The sequence below is a fragment of the Esox lucius genome, chromosome 4 (genome assembly GCF_011004845.1).
Source record: "Esox lucius isolate fEsoLuc1 chromosome 4, fEsoLuc1.pri, whole genome shotgun sequence".
NCBI lineage: Eukaryota > Metazoa > Chordata > Actinopteri > Esociformes > Esocidae > Esox > Esox lucius.
Window position 1 is genome coordinate 34,909,995 of NC_047572.1, and position 22,229 is coordinate 34,932,223.

Here is a 22,229-nt window from a genome sequence, read left to right on the forward strand (position 1 = left end):
ACGCTTCAACATGTGACTCTTATTCAGTGGTGGTCTTCTTTCAGCCTTCTTGACCTTGGCCATGTCTCTGAGCACCTGACACCTTGTACTTCTGGACACTCCAGATAGGTTTCAGTTTTGGAATATGGTGGCACTGGAGGATAATTGGTTTGTGGTAGCTTCACGTTTAATTCTTCTCAAGTCTTTTGCTTCTCAACTCTTGCCACATCCTCCCTCATTACACAAATACAAAAATGATCAATTCAAGTTTATATGGTTTGGAGTTGGAAAATGTGCACAGAAATAATAATACGATCAGAATACTCACTTGCCACAATTATTGCATATAGTTCACTAGATGGCTGTTTGTTCACTAGATATATAGTTCATTAGATGGCTGTTTGTTCACTAGATATATAGTTCATTAGATGGCTGTTTGTTCACTAGATATATAGTTCATTAGATGGCTGTTTGTTCACTAGATATACAGTTCATTAGATGGCTGTTTGTTCACTAGATATATAGTTCACTAGATGGCTGTTTGTTCACTAGATATATAGTTCATTAGATATATAGTTCATTAGATGGCTGTTTGTTCACTAGATATATAGTTCATTAGATGGCTGTTTGTTCACTAGATATATAGTTCATTAGATGGCTGTTTGTTCACTAGATATATAGTTCACTAGATGGCTGTTTGTTCACTAGATATATAGTTCACTAGATGGCTGTTGGTTCACTAGATATATAGTTCACTAGATTGCTGTTGGTTCGCTAGATATATTGTTCACTAGATGGCTGTTTGTGTTGCTAGATAATTGTTTGTGTGTGTGTGTGTGTGTGTGTGTGAAAGTCTGATTGTGAGTGAGTGCGAAGTGTGACCTGTCGTTGTCATCGTCCAGAGGTACGTATGTCATTTTGTAACAGTCAATCCTCTTGAGGAAGTCAGTCACTGCGTCCTCTGCATCATAGCCTTCGTAGTCTGGACTGCTAAGCTTGACTTGCTACACACACACACACACACACACACGCACACATTCCCATACACATAAACATACACAAGTTACCACACACATACATAGAAACACACACATTCCCATATACACGTTCCCACACATACAGTCCCTTCCAAAAGTATTGGAACGGCAAGGCAAATTCCTTTGTTTTTGTTGTTCACAGAAGACATTTGGGTTTAAGTTCAAAAGATGAGTATGAGACAAGAGATCAGAATTTCAGCTTTTATTTGCTGGTATTCACATCTAGATATGTTAAACAACTTAGGACATATCACTGTTTGTATTAAACCACAGCACTTTTAGGTGAGCAAATGTATTGGAATAAATAATCTTAAAGTAAATAACATTTAATATTTGGTGGGATAACCCTTGCTGGCAATAACTGCCTCAAGCCTGCGACCCATTGACATCACCAAACTGTTGCATTCTTCATTTGTGATGCTGTTCCAGGCTTTTACCACAGCTTCTTTCAGTTCTTGTTTGTTTGGGCTGTTTCTCCCTTCAGTCTCCTCTTAAGGAGGTGAAATGCTCTATTGGGTTAAGGTCAGGTGATTGACTTGGCCAGTATAAAGTCCTTTGTTTTGTTGGCAGTGTGCTGTCCTCCTGCATGATAAACTTCCTCCCAATCAATTTCAGTGCATTTCTCCGTAAATTGACAGACAAAATGTTTCTGCACACTTCTGAATTCATTCTGCTGCTACCACCATCAATAAATAGGGTTAGGGTTATGACATTACCTCCACCAAGCTTCACAGATGAGCTTGTATGCTTCGGATCACAAGTAGTTTCTTTTCTTTCTCCACACTTAGGCCTTTCCATCACTTTGGTAGAGATGAATCTTGGTCTCATTAGTCCATAAGATTGTGTTCCAGAACTTTTGCGGCTCATCTCATACTTCTTTGCAAATTTCAGATTCTTACTGCTGATGAGTGGTTTGCATCTTGTGGTGTGGCCTCTAATTCTCTAATGTGGTGTGGCCTCTAATTCTGCTTCGAACAGTACCTTCACCCCAGCACTGTGGTGGTGGTTGCGGATATCACTTACTGATGTTTTGGGGGTTTTCTTCACAGTTCTCACAATATTTCTGTCATCAACTTCTGTTGTTTTCCTTGGCCTGTCCCACGTCTGTTGCTCAGTACACCAGTTGTTTCTTTCTTTCTCAGGACATTCCAAATTGTTGTGCTTGATACGCCCAATGTTTGTCCAATGGCTCTGGTCGATTTTCCTTCTTTTCTCAGCTTGACAATGGCTTGCTTTTCTCCCATAGACAACTCTGTTCTTCATGTTTGTTTATCCTCTTTAAAGAGCAACGTGCAGGTTGAATTCATAACTGAATTAATACTTAATGTTGTCTGAAGAGGTCTTTTAAAAACACATAAGTAGAAATTGCTATGTTACACAAACCCTAAAGCAGACATTTTGATGAAAGAGTGCCCATTTTAAGCTAGGCTCTGAAATACTGAACTCTTGTCTCAAACTCATCTTTTGATCTTAAACCCAAATGTCTTCAGAGAACTACAAAAACAAAGACATTTGCCATACCGTTCCAATACTTTTGGAGGGGACTGTACATAGAAACACACACATTCCCATACACATAAACATACACACGTTACCACACACATGCATAGAAACACACACATTCCCATACACATAAACATACACACGTTCCAACATATACATACAAACACACACATTCCAATACACATATGTTCCCTCTTACAGACACAGAAAGATTCCCACAGAAATACACAGGCAGATCAGTAAACACTAAAATTCTCACAGGAGAGATCAGTAAACATTGAAACATAACAGCAGGAGATAAATCAGTAAACACTTTCCAATGAATAGGAACAAAAACCTACTTTGATATTCTCAGCAATGATCTCTGGGTCGTCACACAGGGATTCTATGAAGAAGACCTGTGGAAGATGGACAGGAGACCAGGATGAGAATGAGAAGAAGGACAGGAGACCAGGATGAGAATAAGACGAAGAAGGACAGAGACCAGGATGAGAAGAGACAAGGATGACACACACCACACACAACTGAACCCTTCATGTATATTACCTTGTGTCCAATTCTACCCCACTACTCCACCTCTACAACATCTCTTCTTCACCTCTGATCTTCCAGTAATTCACTGTCCTACTCTATTCTACTTCTACAACATCTCCACGCATCTACTCCAAAGCTACTCTTTCTATACGCATCTCTAATCTCACCCAACCCTTTTTCCTACTCCACCTCTATTTCACCCTAATTCCACCTTTACTTTACCTCACATTCAGTTTTCCGACACTCCACCATTACTCAACCTCTAATCCACTTGAACATCTCCTTATTGCACCTGTACTCCACTTCTACACCTCCTGTGTGCCACCTCTCCTTCACCATGACTCCTCTTCTCTACCACCTTTACTTGTCCTCTACTCCACCTTGTATCCATTTTCCTTGGCGAAGGTAAGAATGACTTCTCTACGTTCTGTAGTAGTGTTGGTGGCATCAAAAACCTGAGGGCATCAGAAACAGAAAGAGTTTTATTGCCAAGTAAGTTTCACAACAAACAAGGATTTGTTTCTGGCCCATTGGTGCAACAATTTATACAAAAGGAAATAAAAACAAATAAGAACCGTACACTGAGCATTAATAAATTACTTAAAAATATGTAAGGGGCAAAATTTGTCCTTTGAGGGTTGTGTGTGTATGTGGGGAGGGGTTATAGATTTGTCCAGTTGAGGGTTTTGTGTATATGTGGGGAGCGGGCTACAATCAATTTGGTCCCGGGGGCATATTCATGAGGCCTAATGCTGTAGAAAAGAAACTGTTCTTGTGGCGAGAGGTTTTGCTCCTGATAGACCTTAAACTTCTACCAGAGGGGAGAGCTCTGAGTAGGAAGGGCAGCTGGGCTTCTCCTGTAGTCCACTATCATCTCCACTGTCTTTAGGGCGTTGAGCTCCAAGTTGTTTTGACTGCACCAGGACACCAGATGGTCAATCTCCCATTTGTAGGCAGACTCGTCTTCATCAGAAATAAGTAAGATGCAGGATTCAGCCTTGAGTGGAGCCAGTGTTGATGGTCAGGGGGTCAGACAGGTGCTTCCCCAGCCTCGCATGCTGCCTTCTGTTGCACAGGAAGGCTGTGATCCACCAGCATATGGACAGGCACCCAGATGGGACAGCTTGTCTTGGAGCAAGCGGAAATGATTGTGTTGAATTTGGTACTGAAGTCCACAAACAGGATTCTGGTGTAGGTTCCAGGGGAGTCCAGATGCTGGATGTTGACCACGCTGTCCACAGACCTGTGTCTAGTAGAGGGTTGGTGAAGGTCTTGAGGTGGGACAGTAGAAGGAGCTCAAATGACTTAATGACCTCAGACGTCAGGGCGATGGGTCTGTAGGCTTCTTGGGGACTGGGATGATGGTGGAGGATTTGAAACAGGCCGGGATGCTGCATGTCTCCAGTGAGGTATTGAAGATGTCAGTAAACACAGCAGAGAGTCTGATCTGCACAGGGCAGAAGCAGAGATGTTTTAGTTTCTCTCCATCGAGACGCCTGGCTTCCTTCACTGTCTTACCAAAGCTGTATTTAGCCTCTCTCAACCTGTCTCTCCCTGCTCCCCAAGCGCCTCCTCCTTTTCCAAATGCAGCCACCTGAGATTAGCGGTGAACCAGGGTTTGTCATTGTTGTAACTCACCCAGGTCCGTATTGGTATGAAGCTGTCCTCCCAGAACGAAATGAATGAAGTCACAGCATCAGTGTACACATCCAGACTATTATTGACAGACCAACATTTTTTCCAGTCATTGCATTCCAGACATGCACACATGTCCTCTGTTTCTTCACTGATCCACATCTTTGACCTTCACACAACAGGCTTAGAAAGTCTTCGTTTTTGCCTATATGTGGATATTATATGGACCATCATGTGGACTGAGAGTCCCAGAGCAAAACAGGACACAGCGTGATAGACATTGTTGATTGTAGCAAGCAAGCAAGTGTATTTATATAGCACAATTCATACATAGAATCAATACAATGGCATAAAAACAAATACTCAAATGAAAACATCAAAACAACATCATAATGATAAAATATAGAATAAGGAAATAAGGAAAACATAAGAAGCTATAAAAGCTGTAAAGCCAAACAATATGGTTAAGTTTAAGTGCTCAGTCATAGGCACGTGAAAAAATTTGTTCTTAACTTGGATTTAAAAATGTATATGTTTGGGGCACGTCTAAGATCTTCTGGTATTTTATTCCAGTTGTGTGCACCATAACTGCTAAATGCAGCTTGACCATGTTAAGTTTGGAAACTGGGCTCTACTAGATAACCTGAGTTCATGGATCTAAGAGCCCTGCTCGGTTTATATTTTTCAAACATATCTGAAATGTATTTGGGGCCTAAACCATTCAGGGATTTCTAAACTAAAAGCACCACTGTAAAATCTATTCTGTGACTGACTGGAAGCCAGTGCAAAGATTTAAGAACCGGAGTGATGTGCTTTGTTCTCTTAGTCCTGATTACCATTCTAGCAGCAGCATTCTGAATGAGCTGCAGTTTTTTTACAGTCTTTTTGGGGAGTCCAATTATAAGGCCATTACAGTAGTCAACCCTACTAGAGATAAAAGCATGGATGAGCTTCTCTTGGTCTTTTTGGGACACCAAGTCCTTGATTCTGGCTATATTTTTAAGATGATGGAATGCTGTTTTGGTGACTGCTTTCATATGACTGTTAAATGTGAGGTCTGAGTCTATCAGAACACCAAGATTACGCACTTGATCCCTGGTTTTTAGGGCCTGAGAATCCAGCTCCTTACTAATACTTATTCTTTTATTTTTGTTGCCAAACAGTAATCTCTGTTTTATCTTGGTTTAATTATAGACTATTTTGATTCATCCAGGTATTTATGTGCTCTAGAGTGACACAGTGAGTCTATTGAGCTGTTGTCATATGGTTCGAGAGCGACATATATTTGAGTATCATCTGCATAGCTGTGGTAGTTAATGTTGGCCCAGAGGTAGCATATAGAGTAGTGTAGTGTAGCAGTGATCCAAATGGTTTGCCTCTCTGGTCGGGAGTTTTATAAGATTAATTCAGGTCCCTTGTAGCTGAGCTGGTAAAGCACTGCACTTCCAATGCCAGATTCCCACTGAGCTAGAATGAGTAAAAATATGAAAATGTACACTCACTATTGTAACTTAGTCTGCTACATAACATAGTTTATATCATAGTATATTGCTTCATATAGGTTAATGTGGATTTGAGTAGACTCATAGTGGGTAACAAATATCCCATATTTGTATAGATTCAGCATGCACTTGGACGGTTTGCAGCCGAGTGTGAAGCGGTGGGGATGAAAATCAGTACCTCCAAATCCGAGGCCATGGTCCTCAGTCGGAAAAGGGTGGCTTGCCCACTTCAGGTTGGTGGAGAGTGCCTGCCTCAAGTGGAGGAGTTTAAGTATCTAGGGGTCCTGTTCACGAGTGAGGGAAGGAAGGAACGGGAGATTGACAGACGGATCGGTGCAGCTTCTGCAGTAATGCGGTTGATGTATCGGTCTGTCGTGGTGAAGAAAGAGTTGAGCCACAAGGCGAAGCTCTCGATTTACCGGTCAATCTACGTTCGTACTCTCACCTATGGTCATGAGCTTTGGGTCATGACCGAAAGGACAAGATCCCGGATACAGGCGGCCGAAATGAGCTTTCTCCCCAGGGTGGCTGGGCGATCCCTTAGAGATAGGGTGAGAAGCTCGGTCACCCGGGAGGAGCTCAGAGTAGAGCCGCTGCTCCTCCACATCGAGAGGGGTCAGCTGAGGTGGCTTGGGCATCTGTTTCGGATGCCTCCGGAACACCTTCCTGGGAAGGTGTTCCGGTCCCGTCCCACCGGGAGGAGACCCCGGGGAAGACCTAGGACACGCTGGAGGGACTATGTCTCCCGGCTGGCCTGGGAACGCCTCGGTGTCCCCCCTGGAAGAGCTGGAGGAAGTGTCTGGGGAGAGGGAAGTCTGGGCATCCCTGCTTAGACTGCTGCCCCCGCGACCCGGCCCCGGATAAGTGGAAGAAGATGGTATGGTATGGTATGGTATGTATAGATTCATATTACATAATAAAGATTCCATATTTGTACAGATTCATATTGGGTAATAAAGATCACATATTTGTGTGGACTCATACTGGGTAATAAAGATCACATATTTGTATAAATTCACATTTGTTAATAAAGATCACATATTGCTTCATAATGGTTACTCACGGCCACCTGTCCTTGTTCCTGGTTAAAGTAAACACACACATCCTTCAGAGCTGCATTGGCACAGTCCCTACACAAACAAACACGGTTACATGACATTCCTAAAATAGACTGGTTAAATGCAATGGTATTTAAAATACTTATAATTGGGTACTTTTGTCGGGCTAGATTTTCCTTGCTCATATAGCCCAACCCATATCTAGTAACAACCATAGTTTATTCATTTCAATGACTTACACAACTGAAATCATAATATTGTTTACATAATATGTTTCAATCTCTACGAAAAGGTGTATGCTTTATTTTCGAACAGGGTTTGTGATTGGTTCATACTTGCGTATCTTCATAGCCTCTTGGTTGTCCGGTCTGAAGAACTTGTAGCTCTTGTATGACTGTGTCGCATCTCGCCGGTACTGACCTACATTAAAAACTAGAGGGAACAAAATGGAACACTGTACAGTGGGGAGAACAAGTATTTGATACACTGCCGATTTTGCAGGTTTTCCCACTAACAAGGCATGTAGAAGTCTGTCATTTCTATCATAGCTACTCATCAACTGTGAGTGACGGAATCTAAAACAAAAATCCAGATTTTTTTTTTTAAGTAATTAATTTGCATTTTATTGCATGACATAAGTATTTGATACATCAGAAAAGCAGAACTTAATATTTGGTACAATAACCCAGGATATTTTGCTAGCAGCGCTAACTCAGATTTTCTTTTTCAAAATAAAAGCCATCATTGAATTATATAAGGCAATATAGTTAATCTAGTCTGTCAATCTAGTCTGTCATTTAATGTTTAATGTCTGTTCCAATGTTGTTCTTGTCTGTTCTATTTTTTACATACTGGATTGGTAACTATATGGCCTTCTAAATGCCAATGATGGCTTTTATTGTGATAATGAAAATCTGCTGCCAGCATAATATTCTGCTGCTAAAATAACGCTAATGAAGCCTCGTTTGGCCATCACTACAGTAAACGGTTTCATTCTAGGCTTCCCATAGCTACAGAAGGTTGTAGCCAGCATAGTTTTTGTCTATTCTGAACAAATACTCTTTAATCACAGGCCGTTTTAACAGCTAATTAGCCATTTGTGAATGACATTGAGTATCTATCAAAATAGGTGATGATATATTTATAACTGACTTTTTTGTATAGTGAAAAGACGAGAGACTTGTGTAGGCAGCGACGTGTTTGTCTATCCTGAACAAATCCTTATATCCACCAACTGTTTTATTTTAGGCTTCCTATTACGTAGCTACATAATGTAAAAGCCAGCAATGTTTTTGTCTGTCCTGAACCTCAGGCATCTTGTGTGTTGACTGCTACAGGAGTCGAACGGCAAAAAAAGAGTTGTCAAGATTATTTTTTTTAAGAAAAGGCTGAAAACATGCTGACTTAAAATAGTTCAGTGGGGAGAACAAGTATTTGATATACTGCCAATTTTGCAGGTTTTCCCACTTACAAAGCATGTAGAAGTCTGTAATTTTATCATAGGTACTGTTCAACTGAGAGTGACAGAATCTAAAACAAAAATCCAGAAAATCACATTGTACAATTTTAAGTAATTAATTTGCATTTTATTGCATGACATAAGTATTTGATACATCAGAAAATCAGAACTAAATATTTGGTACAGCAATCTTTGTTTGCAATTACAGAGATCATACGTTTCCTGTAGTTCTTGACCAGGTTTGCACACACTGCAGCAGGAATTTTGGCCCACTCCTCCATACAGACCTCCAGATCCTTCAGGTTTCGGGGCTGTCGCTGGGTAATCGGACTTTCAGCTCCCTCCAAAGATTTTCTATTGGGTTCAAGTCTGGAGACTGGCTAGGCCACTCCAGGACTTTGAGATGATTCTTACGGAGCCACTCCTTAATTGCCCTGGTTGTGTGTTTTGGGTCGTTGTCATGCTGGAAGACCCAGCCACGATCTCCAATGCTCTTACTGAGGGAAGGAGATTGTTGGCCAAGATCTTGCGATACATGGCCCCATCCATCCTCCACTCACTACGGTGCAGTCGTCCTGTCCCCTTTGCAGAAAAGCATCCCCAAAGAATGATGTTTCCACCTCCATGCTTCATGGTTGGGATGGTGTTCTTGGGGTTGTACTCATCCTTCTTCTTCCTCCAAACACGGTGAGTAGAGTTTAGACCAAAAAGCTCTATTTTTGTCTTATCAGACCACATGACCTTCTCCCATTCCTCCTCTGGATCATCCAGATAGTCATTGGCAAACTTCAGATGGGCCTGGACATGTGCTAGCTTGAGCAGGGGGACCTTGCGTGCGCTGTATAATTTTAATCCATGACGGCGTAGTGTGTTACAAATGGTTTTCTATGAGATTGTGGTCCCAGCTCTCTTCAGGTCATTGACCAGGTCCTGCCGTGTAGTTCTGGGCTGATCTCGATATGAGTTACCATTATTTGTATTATTTGAGTCAATACACACAATCCAACCACAAAAATCTATATATTTCTTTTTATTTTAATTCACAAGACAGAATGAACGCGCACATCAGCCTTCAAGAATTTAACCTCAGCGTTTCACGAAGCTGGGATGCTGCCACTGGAAGTGACACAACACGAATAGTAATTTATTTCAAAGTAATCATTTATTTCCAAGGGAGCGTTCCTAAAGGTTTCATAGCTGATGGCAACACTGAACGCTCGATGGCTGTAGTGCAGCTCCTACGTAAGCCTTTCAATATCCCCCCACCATTTTTTCATATCACCACCCCAAACGTTCCTCAAGACGTGGTGTAGCTCTGCTGCTCTCTTCTCAATTTCACGGTCTAGGTCCACCAAATTGCACCTTGCCTCGTACTTGTGTCCTGCCGACGCCAACCACCTCCCAAACTTATCTTCTTCCAACCATTTTTCATTCAACTTGCATTTCAGTTCATCACTATCTAGCAGCTACTGACGACCACAACAAGATGACATGCACCCAGATGTCAACGTCTGTAGCTAGCTAACGTAATGTAAAACATACATTAATGGTGGAGTCTATCATTGTCTTATACTAAGTTAATCAAACAAATACATGCTAATTAGATGTTTTGCATAATTGTTTTTCCATCAGCCTTAAATGCACAATCTGCAAATTTAAAACAGCAATTCTACGTGGCATTGATTTAACAAGGTGCTGAAAGCATTCTTTAGAAATGTTGGCCCATATTGATAGGATAGCATCTTGCAGTTGATGGAGATTTGTGGGAAGCACATCCAGGGCACGAAGCTCCTGTTCCACCACATCCCAAAGATGCGATTTCAGTACAGTGAACTCATTGTCATGTTTGAGAAACCAATTTGAAATGATTCGAGCTTTGTGACATGGTGCATCATCCTGCTGGAAGTAGCCATCAGAGGATGGGTACATGGTGGTCATAAAGGGATGGACATGCTCAGGTAGGCCGTGGCATTTAAATGATGCCCAATTGGCACTAAAGGGCCTAAAGTGTGTCAAGAAAACATCCCCACACCATTACACCACCACCACTAGCCTGCACAGTGGTAACAAGGCATGATGGATCCATGTTCTCATTCTGTTTACGCCAAATTCTGACTCTACCATCTGAATGTCTCAACAGAAATCGACCAGGCAACATTCTTCCAGTCTTCAAATGTCCATTTTCGGTGACCTCGTGCAAATTGTAGCCTCTTTTTCCTATTTGTAGTGGAGATGAGTGGTACCCGGTGGGGTCTTCTGCTGTTGTAGCCCATCTGCCTCAAGGTTGTGCGTGTTGTGGCTTCACAAATGCTTTGCTGCATACCTCGATTGTAACGGTTATTTCAGTCAAAGTTGCTCTTCTATCAGCTTGAATCAGTCGGCCCATTCTCCTCTGACCTCTAGCATCAACAAGGCATTTTCGCCGAAAGTACTGCCGCATACTGGATGTTTTTCCCTTTTCACACCATTCTTTGTAAACCCTAGAAATGGTTGTGCCTGAAAATCCCAGTAACTGAACTGATTGTGAAATACTCAGACCGACCCGTCTGGCACCAACAACAATGCCACGCTCAAAATTGCTTAAATCACCTCTTTCCCATTCTGACATTGAGTTTGGAGTTCAGGAGATTGCCTTGACCAGGACCACACCCCTAAATGCATTGAAGCAACTGCCATGTGATCGGTTGATTAGATAATTGCATTAATGAGAATTTGAACAGGTGCTCCTAATAATCCTTTAGGATTACAATAAATGTAAGACAATTTATTACCTTGATTTCCCTGATTTTATTTCAAGATCTTTTAAGACCTGGGAATTGTTTTTGGGAGATGCCCATAAAAAAGGTCAAGCCTGACATCCTGAAGAGCCTCACTCCAATAGTCTTACCATGAGATTGAGTGCAGGTCTGCCAGGCTGTTAACATAGTGGAGTCTGTTGATAGCCATACCATACCATCTTCTTCCGCTTATCCGGGGCCGGGTCGCGGGGGCAGCAGTCTAAGCAGGGATGCCCAGACTTCCCTCTCCCCAGACACTTCCTCCAGCTCTTCCGGGGGGACACCGAGGCGTTCCCAGGCCAGCCGGGAGACATAGTCCCTCCAGCGTGTCCTAGGTCTTCCCCGGGGTCTCCTCCCGGTGGGACGGGACCGGAACACCTTCCCAGGAAGGTGTTCCGGAGGCATCCGAAACAGATGCCCAAGCCACCTCAGCTGACCCCTCTCGATGTGGAGGAGCAGCGGCTCTACTCTGAGCTCCTCCCGGGTGACCGAGCTTCTCACCCTATCTCTAAGGGATCGCCCAGCCACCCTGGGGAGAAAGCTCATTTCGGCCGCCTGTATCCGGGATCTTGTCCTTTCGGTCATGACCCAAAGCTCATGACCATAGGTGAGAGTACGAACGTAGATTGACCGGTAAATCGAGAGCTTCGCCTTGCGGCTCAGCTCTTTCTTCACCACGACAGACCGATACATCAACCGCATTACTGCAGAAGCTGCACCGATCCGTCTGTCAATCTCCCGTTCCTTCCTTCCCTCACTCGTGAACAGGACCCCTAGATACATAAACTCCTCCACTTGAGGCAGGCACTCTCCACCAACCTGAAGTGGGCAAGCCACCCTTTTCCGACTGAGGACCATGGCCTCGGATTTGGAGGTACTGATTTTCATCTCCACCGCTTCACACTCGGCTGCAAACCGTCCAAGTGCATGCTGAAGGTCCTGGCTAGAAGGGGCCAACACGACAACATCATCCGCAAAGAGCAGAGACAAAATCGTGTGGTCCCCAAACCTGACACCCTCCAGCCCCTGGCTGCGCCTAGAAATTCTGTCCATAAAAAGTACGAACAGAACCGGTGACAAAGGGCAGCCCTGCCGGAGTCCAACATGCACAGGGAACAAGTCTGACTTACTGCCGGCAATGTGGACCAAGCTCCTGCTTCTTTCGGTACAGGGACCTTACAGCCCTTAGCAAGGGACCCAGGACCCCATATTCCCCAAGCACCCTCCACAGGATGCCGCGAGGGACACAGTCGAATGCCTTCTCCAAATCCACAAAACACATGTGGATTGGTTGGGCAAACTCCCATGAACCCTCCATCACCCTGTAGAGGGTATAGAGCTGGTCCAGTGTTCCACGGCCTGGACGAAAACCACACTGTTCCTCCTGAATCCGAGGTTCTACTATCGGCCGTATTCTCCTCTCCAGAACCCTGGCATAGACTTTCCCGGGGAGGCTGAGAAGTGTCCCCCTATAGTTGGAACACACCCTCCGGTCCCCCTTCTTAAAAAGAGGGACCACCACCCCGGTCTGCCATCCCAGAGGCACTGTCCCCGACCGCCACGCGATGTTGCACAGGCGTGTCAACCAAGACAGCCCCACAACATCCAGAGACTTGAGGTACTCAGGGCGGATCTCATCCACCCCCGGTGCCTTGCCACCGAGGAGTTTCTTGACCACCTCTGTGACTTCAGCCCGGGTGATGGACGAGTCCACCTCTGAGCCCTCATCCTCTGCTTCCTCAATGGAAGACGTGACGGCGGGATTGAGGAGATCCTCAAAGTACTCCTTCCACCGCCCGACGACATCCCCAGTTGAGGTCAACAGCTGCCCACCTCTACTGTAAACAGCGTTGGTAGGGCACTGTTTCCCTCTCCTGAGGCGCCGGACAATTTGCCAGAATCTCTTTGAGGCCAGCCGATAGTCCTTCTCCATGGCCTCACCGAACTCCTCCCAGGCCGAGTTTTTGCCTCCACAACAACCCGGGCTGCAGTCCGCTTGGCCTGCCGGTACCTGTCAGCTGCCTCAGGAGTCCCACAAGCCAACCAGGCCTGATAGGAATCCTTCTTCAGCTTGACGGCATCCCTTACTTCCGGTGTCCACCACCGGGTTTGGGGATTGCCGCCTCGACAGGCACTGGAGACCTTACGGCCACAGCTCTGAGCGGCCACTTCGACAATGGCGGTGGAGAACATGGTCCACTCGGACTCAATATCTCCAACCTCCTTCGGGATCCAGTCGAAGCTCTGCCGGAGGTGGGAGTTAAAGATCTCTCTGACAAGAGACTCGGCCAGACATTCCCAGCAGACCCTTACAGTACGCTTGGGCCTGCAGAGTCTGTCCAGCTTCCTCCCCCGCCATCGGATCCAACTCACCACCAGGTGGTGATCAGTTGACAGCTCCGCCCCTCTCTTCACCTGAGTGTCCAAGACATACGGCTGCAGGTCAGATGAAACGACAACAAAGTCGATCATCGACCTGCGGCCTAGGGTGTCCTGGTGCCACGTGCACTGATGGACACCCTTATGCTTGAACATGGTGTTCGGTGTTCAGTTATTGGACAAACTGTGACTAGCACAGAAGTCCAATAACTGAACACCGCTCGGGTTCAGATCAGGAGGGCCGTACCTCCCAATCACGTCCCTCCAGGTGTCACTGTCACGTGGGCGTTGAAGTCCCCCAGTAGAACGATAGAGTCCCCAGTCGGAGCACTTTCCAGCACCCCTCCCAGAGACTCCAAGAAGGTCGGGTACTCTGCACTGCCGTTCGGCCCGTAGGCACAAACAACAGTGAGAGACCTATCCCCAACCCGTAGGCGCAGGGAAACGACCCTCTCGTTCACCGAGGTAAACTCCAGCACATGGCGGCAGAGCTGGGGAGCTATAAGCAAACCCACACCAGCCCGCCGCCTCTCACCATGGGCAACTCCAGAGTGGGGAAGAGTCCATCCTCTCTCAAGGAGTGTGGTTCCAGAGCCCAAGCCTGGCTCCAGGGTGGGGCCCCGGCTGCGCCATACTGGGCGACGTCACAGAACTCATAATTGTTTCATCATTAAGGGGGTTTTGAACCGCTCTTAGTCTGACCCGTCGCCTAGGACCTGTTTGCCTTGGGAGACCCTACCAGGGGCATATAGCCCCAGACAACATAGCTCCTAGGGTCACTCGGGTACTGAAACCCCTCCACCACGTTAAGGTGGCAGTTCATGGAGGGGCTAAATAAATACTAAATAAATAGCATTTAATACATTAAAGATGTACATCAAATAGTGGAATGATGTAATATACACATTTGAAGTAAAGGGACACTTGGAAACGGCTCTTGACACCACTTACTAAACTTGCTGCCCAGATCCATTACTTATGTCTATCAATCCAGAATTTTTTTCTGATAATGTTGACATGTTTAGGTAACCATATGATGTGTGTATAGCTTAGAATATCAATATCTGAGTTTTTGCCTGTCCATGAAAGAATAGAAAGAGTAAAAACTATTTTTTTTGCTGTGCCTGAAACCCTTTTTTCTTCCAATCTACATTCTGCTGAATTCCTCATAATCTCCCATGTGTATTTTATACAGTATACCTTCACTCTGCATGTCCTGACAACATATGTGCACATACTGTACATTGCAGTTATAATGGGCAAGTGCCGTATAGGCGGAATTCTCAATTTCTACATTCATTCAAGGGGTTTTAAGGGCAGGAGACTGTGATGGACACTGCAGAGCCTTCACCTTTTTCTGTTGTAACCACAGGAGGCCTTGTGCTTAGGGTCAACTTGGCCTTGTGCTTAGGGTCACTGTCATGCTGGAAAGTCCAAGAGCGTTCCATGCGCAGCTTTCGTGCAGAAGAATGCAAATTGTCTGCTAGTATTTTCTTATAACATGCTGCATTCATCTTGCCATGAATTTTCACAAGATTCCCCGTGCCTTTAGAGCTCACACACCCACAAAATAAAAACATGCTTCACAATGAGGATGGTATTCTGTTCATTATAGGCCTTGTTTACCCCTCTCCAAACAGTGTTTATGGTTGTGACCATAAAGCTCTATTTTAGTCTCATCACTCCAAATTACAGTATGCCAGAAGCTGTGAGGCATGTCAAGGTGTTTTCAGGCATATTGTAACCGGGATTTTTTGTGGCATTGTCACAGTAAAGGCTTCTTTCTGGCAACTACACCATGCAGCAAATGTTTTTCAAGTATCGTCATCTTGTGCTCCTTGAAACAACCACAGAGCAGCCTGTATTTGTCCTGAGGTTACCTTGTGGGTTTTTCTTTGTATTCCGATCCATTCTTATGTCAGTTTTGGCTGAAATCTTTCTTGGTCTACCTGACCTTGGCTTGGTATCAAGAGATCCCCGAATGTTCCACTTTTAATAAAGGATTAAACAGTACTGACTGGAATTTGCAAGGCTTTGGATATCTTTTTATATCCATTTCCATCTTTATAATGTTCCATTACCTTGTTACGCAGGTCTTTTGATAGTTATTTTCTCCCCATGGCTCAGTAACTAGCTTGCTCATTGCATCCAAGTGAGAGCTAACTAACTCATTGACAATATATACACTTATTGGAATTTAACAAGCCGCAGATGTGGGAAATTCACCTTTAATTGCCATTTTCACCTGTGTGTGTTGTGATTCTGCATTAGTTTGCCTCTCATTGTTTGGACCTTTTGGTTTTGACCCTTGCCTGTTTTCACGGTGCCTCTTGCCCTGCCCTGTCTGGTCTCATATTCTCCAAAAAATCCACAAATGCTCCGTATCTGGAACAAGCCCACCTCCACATTGACTCATTCATTACAGTGTGTCTGTAACAAGGCCAAACATTCAAGGGTATGTACACTTTTGATCAGGACCATTTGGGTGATTTCTGTTATCATTATGATTTAAAAATTAACCAAACAACTATGTGATAAAAAATTGCTTAATGTGATCCCTATCCTTAAATAATGATCAGTCATATTTTCAAAATATCACAATTTCTGCCAGGGTATGCAAACTTATGAGCACAGCTATATATAGTAATTTTTACACAGTTAATTGATATTTTATAAATATCTATAAATTCTCTATTTTAATTAAAATGTTTTTTTTATTTTTTATGTTTCAATTATTATTTTAAGAGGGTTTGCTATGTATACATTAATTGATATTTAAAATGTTTTCTAGTGTTTCTGAATAGCCATGCAGAAAACGCATTCATAAAAGAAGTAGATACACAATACACCACAACAGAAAAAGTAGGTGGGGAGAACAGAAGGCATAACCAAATAATGAACTCTGTGCTCTCTGGGCTTGTTTACATTTCGAGAGAGAGAATAAAACTAGATAGACTTATCTTGGTTAGCATAATAATTGACACACAGTTGGAATTTACACCAGCATTTTCGAGAAGTACCACGTTGGATTGTGCAGGATTTGTGTATGCACTACTCAGAAATTTGATACAGTTCCAACACAATCATCTTCACACCTCCAAAACAATGCAGGGGCTCCATTGCAAATGTGGCACACCACCTCGGAAGGTGGCATCTCCAGTTATTGATATCTGATAGTTTACAGAAGAAAATAAATCTAGCGTACCAAGTGTGTTTCAATACATCTTGGAATATATAGCAGAAAGTAAAGAAGCCTATGTTCCCTGGAGAAAAATAATGTACTCTGTCAAAGTTGATTTTCCCTTACAGAAATAATGAAACAAACAGGATATGTTGTATTATATGGTGATGTATTTATAGTTGTTTTTCTGTTGTGGTGTATTGTGTATTGTTGTGGTACCTTTAGTCGGAACCCCTATCCAGTTGAGATATCTTGTTAACTTCTTAGAGATGTAGGTCTTCCCTCTGGCTGGCAACCCCACCATTACAATCATAGTAGGAGAGTTAGTGAACTGTGGGACTGAAGCTGAAAAACACACATCAATTATTGCAAAAATGTGTAATTCATGTAGCACAAACACATTGAAATACTTCAATTTCTCTGTATAAACATTTAAGTGCATGTATAAAAAAAGACTGCCAACAGAGAAATACTGCTGCTAACCCTGCCCTAACCCTGCCCTAACACCAACCCTGCCCTAACCGAAACCATTCTTTAGTTACAGGTAGGTAGGCCAGCCATTTGAAGGCCAGTTACTGTCTCCCTATGAACAGAGCTAACTCCCTAATATCACTAAAGCAAATTTGCACAGATTACTGAGGATATTCGGGTTGCTAATGTTTATGAGCTGATAACTGTAAAATATTGTTTATAAAGAATAACCCTAAACCTTATTTTGAGAAATTATGGAGTAACCTGCTTGCTCAATGACAGATTTCTTAACCCAAAATAATTACTGTTTATTTAAATTCACAAAAAATAGTTCAAATGGGATCTTCTTCCTACAAATACCATAAAAACATTTACATAAATAATCACTGTAGATTTTACAATCAGTGAATACTACCAATTGTGAATTTGTAAATAATAACACAGTTAATATAGCAAAGATATCCTGTACAATTCTGCCTTTAGCTTCGCCAGTGCCAAAGAAAATTATTATTTTGAATACCACTGTTCTACATTGAAGGGTGCACCCACATTTTTTTAAACCATTTACAGACCTCCACAATACTGTGCAAATGTTATTGATGATTTTGCTGAACTACTCTCTTATATCTGTTGATTACAACTTGTTTATAATAACAGAGGATTTTAACGTCCACATAGATAATAATACGGACAATAATGCCAAGTAACGTTTTGCAGTACTTGACACTTTTGATCTCACTCAACATGTAAAGTAGCGTACACACACTTGAGGCCACGGTATTGATCTAGTTATCTCAAAAGGTCTTATTTCCTCTGTTATGGTTAATGACCCTGTCTGATCATTTCTGTGTGTTTTTTGAATCATTGATCACCCCGGATGTTCAAGTGAACTGTTAAGAAAAAAAAACTTAGCGAGATTATCAATGCTCAGTTTATGGAGGCCATAGCTATCTCTACAACAATAAGTGCAGACTCAGTTAATGTATTTCCGGATTATTTTAACACCAAAATATTGAATGTCATGGATTGTGTTGCCCCGGTAAAGGTAAAGAAAACTCTGAGCAAACAGAAAGCACCGTGGAGAAACACCATGATGGTAAACGCGCTGAAAAGAGAATGTAGGAAAGCTGAATGTAAGTTAAACTTTAAATCCACCATGATATCTACAGCTTTGGAAAAAATTAAGAGACCACTGCAAAATTTTCTGTTTCCCTGGTTTTATTATTCATGGGTATGTGTTTGATTGAAATGAACATTTTTGTTTTATTCTATGAACTACTGATAACATTACACCCAAATTCCCATAAAAACTGGTCAAAATAACCAGAAAAATTTGTATTGTTTTCAGACCTCAAATAATGCAAAGAAAACAAAATTCATAGCATGTGTCTTGGCATGTGTCTTGGCATGTGTCTTGGCATGCTCTCCACCAGGATCCCTGCAGGTGGATCCCGTTTCATGGTTGCTATCAACTATATTATTATTATTCCGTTCATTCAACCCTGTTTCCCAAAAAGTTGGGATGCTATGTAAAATGTAATTAAAAACAGAATGTAATGATGTGCAATCATCTAAACCTTATATTCAATAAAAAGTACAATGACAACCTATCAAATGTTGAAATTGAGACATTTCATTGTTTCATTTAAAAGTATATGCCCACTTTGAAATTAATGTCAGCAACACATTTAAAAAAAGTTGCGACAGAGGCAACAAAAGGGTGGAACAGTTGTGTAATGCTATAAAACTAAACCTGGTGGAATCACACAACTAATTAGGTAAACTGTCATTAGATTAGTAACATGACTATGTATTAAAAGATAATTCCAGAGAAAATGGGTCATTTAGAAGGCAGGCCTCAACAAAAGCCAGCACTTAGCAGTTAGAAATATCCTGCTCGATATTAATCTGAGCATGTAATTTGTTCCATTTATTGTCCAGGGATTGAACATTTGTGAGTAAAATGTAATGGTAACATGGTTGTAATATATTTACATATTAATAAACTAAGACAATATACAATTGCATTGCAAGTATCAAGGATAGCAGTACTCCAGAGATTTGAGATGACAAGAGCAGTGAGGCCCTAACCCTTTGACCTCATTTTCAGTTACATAATACAAGCAAGCAAATGTATTTATATAACACAATTCATACATAGAAGCAATTCAATATGCTTTACATTGAAAAATATTAAAATATATTAAAGTAAAAACAAAAACTACAATAAAAACATCAAATAAGCAATTAAATGTGCTTTACATAGAATAAGAAAACTGAAATAGAATAGAAATTAAATAAAAACATAACTGGTAGATTCCATAATAGATTCCATGAGGAAGCTGTAAAATCTTTAAGGCTAACAGGGTGGATAAGTTTAAGAGCTCAGTCATAAGCACGTGAAAAGAGAAATGTTTTTAAAAATGTATATGTTTTGGGTGTGTCTAAGATCTTCTGGTAATTTATTCCAGGTGTATGCAAGATAACTGCTATATGCATGTTTAGTTTGGACTCTAGGCTCTATTAGCTGCCTTGAGTTCATGGATCTAGAAGCCCTTCTCAGTTTTGTGCATTGTGGGATTGTTGATGTGCTGTACGGTGCTTGCTGTTACCTACCTGGCTGAATTGACTCTATATAAACTAATTGGTTACATTTTACGCAATATTTTTATTTGTTGATCTTTTACCCAACTTTACTACACCAGGACTCGTTTTGGACATAATTAACGGAACTACTCACCCCTGAACAACCGAAGCTAAGTACCATTACTATACCTTGTCACTGTAATTGCTACAACACGGAGGAGAATTATCATCTTCAGGTAAAAATAGCAGAGTTAGAGCTTTGGCTTCAGACACAAAAAATGTTAGGCAAGGATTATGTTAGTGTAGAAATGGAAAAAACTGCCACCAGGAAAAAAACGACAGCGTTGTTAGCCCCCCGGCACAGCTCCTGCAGCCGGGCAAGAACTTTCTCTTGGTCTCTGGGAAGAAATTCCGTCAACCAGTTAAAACTGTGTCACTGCTAGAGCCGACTGAGATTTCCAATAGGGTTTCCCCACTGGAGTCAGAGTCAAGGCCCAAGCTGTCTTCGGAGGTGAATAATCGACAGGCATTCTTACCGGTCGCCCGGAAAAAACTTTAGTCATCAGCGATTCCATTACCCGCATTATTAGACTAAAGAATCAGCCAGCGATCGTACATTGTTTACTGGGGGGCAGAGTCCCTGTATTACCTCGCATCATAAATGAGGACTCCTAAATGTTAGATCCCTTGCTCCAAAGGCAGTTGCAGTAAATGAATTAATCTCGGATCATAAACTAGATGTTATTGGCTTGTGTGAAACGTGGCTAAAGCCTGATGAATTCACTACCCTAAATGAGGCCTCTCCTCCTGGCTGTACTAGTGATCATATCCCTGTGCATCACGAATAGGAGGGGGTGTTGCTAATATTTATGACAGTAAATATAAACTTACTCTCAAACACATCAATGGTTTTCATTCTTTTGAAGTTAAGTCTGATAAATCATTTTACATAGCTACTATATACACAATATTCCTAAATTATTTTTCAGAATTCTTGTCTAACCTTGTAGTCATGGCAGATAGTATTCTAATTTTAGGCATTTCAATATTCATATGGAAAAGTCCAATGACTCTCTTCAAAAAGCCTTTGAAGTCATAATTGACTCAATGGGTTTTATCCAACATGTCTCAGATCCAACACACTGCCACAATCATACCTTAGATTTAGTCCTGTCACGAGAATAATTTCCCCCCAAAATCCTAGAATATCGGATCACTGTCTTATTACATTTACCTTTAAAACAAGAAATCCACTTGCTCCGCAATCAATGACTTTCAAAAGCCGTACTACAAATTATTGGACTACAAATAGATTTCTTGATATTCTTACAAGCTCGCTCATTAAGGACAGAGTAAATAAATCTGCAAACAATCTAATCGAGGATCTAAACTCAACACTGCAAAATACTTTAGATATGGTTGCACCACTAAAAACAAAAGAAATATGCAACAAGAAACGTACTCCCTGGTACACTAGAGCACTCAAGCAAGCCTCCAGAGGTAATCCAAAATGTATCTTCAATACAGTTGCAAAGTTAACAAAAAAGCAACGTTCAACAAGTGAAGTGGGTCTTCACTTTAGTTGTAACGAATACATTAATTACTTTGATGAAAAGATTATCACCATTAGAAAACAAATAACTGACTTCTTAAATAGTTATAGTCCCCAAAATCTAAGTTATCCTGTGAATGTCCTGAACCTTCCTGACCAGGTGTCAATGGGGACACTTGAATTTTTTGATCCTGTATCGCTCGACACATTCCCTAAATTTGTAATGAGTTCTAAATCCACAAATTGTCAGCTAGATCTGATTCCAACGAAATTACTTAAGGAGCTATTTCCTGTGCTAGGTGAGCCAATGTTGAACATAATAAATTGCTCCTTTTCCTCCAGATGAGTACCAAACTCACTAGAAATAGCAGAAATTAACCCTCTTCTAAAAAAAAATTTTCTCTGGATCCTGACAATTATAGGCCAATATTGGACCTCCCGTTCCTCTCAAAAATCTTAGAAAAATGTGTTTCCCAACAACTGTTCAAGTTCATAGTTCAAAGGGTTTATTTAATTTCATTTCCCAACAACTGAATGCCTTCCTGAAGACAAATAACATTCATGAAATGCCAGACC

At 42.0% G+C, this 22,229-nt stretch overlaps 1 protein-coding gene across 5 annotated transcripts in view; it reads right to left on the reverse strand.

The window, feature by feature from the left end:
- The window catches only part of LOC105030209 (6-phosphofructo-2-kinase/fructose-2,6-bisphosphatase), a 67,106-nt gene that overhangs the window by 37,792 nt on the left and 7,085 nt on the right, over positions 1-22,229 (reverse strand). For 4 of the 5 annotated variants that reach the window (XR_002196702.2, XM_010903924.3, XM_010903925.3 and 1 more), the window contains 6 exons: positions 17,264-17,389; positions 7,584-7,680; positions 7,254-7,320; positions 3,434-3,508; positions 2,861-2,917; positions 862-983 (listed from right to left, as the gene is read on the reverse strand). Coding sequence is in view for 4 of the 5 variants with exons in the window: in XM_010903924.3 (XP_010902226.1) it covers positions 862-983; positions 2,861-2,917; positions 3,434-3,508; positions 7,254-7,320; positions 7,584-7,680; positions 17,264-17,389 (544 nt within the window). In the remaining variant the exon portion in view is untranslated. The remainder of the gene's footprint in view (positions 1-861; positions 984-2,860; positions 2,918-3,433; positions 3,509-7,253; positions 7,321-7,583; positions 7,681-17,263; positions 17,390-22,229) is intronic. The other variant, XM_020046040.2, reaches the window with a different exon arrangement.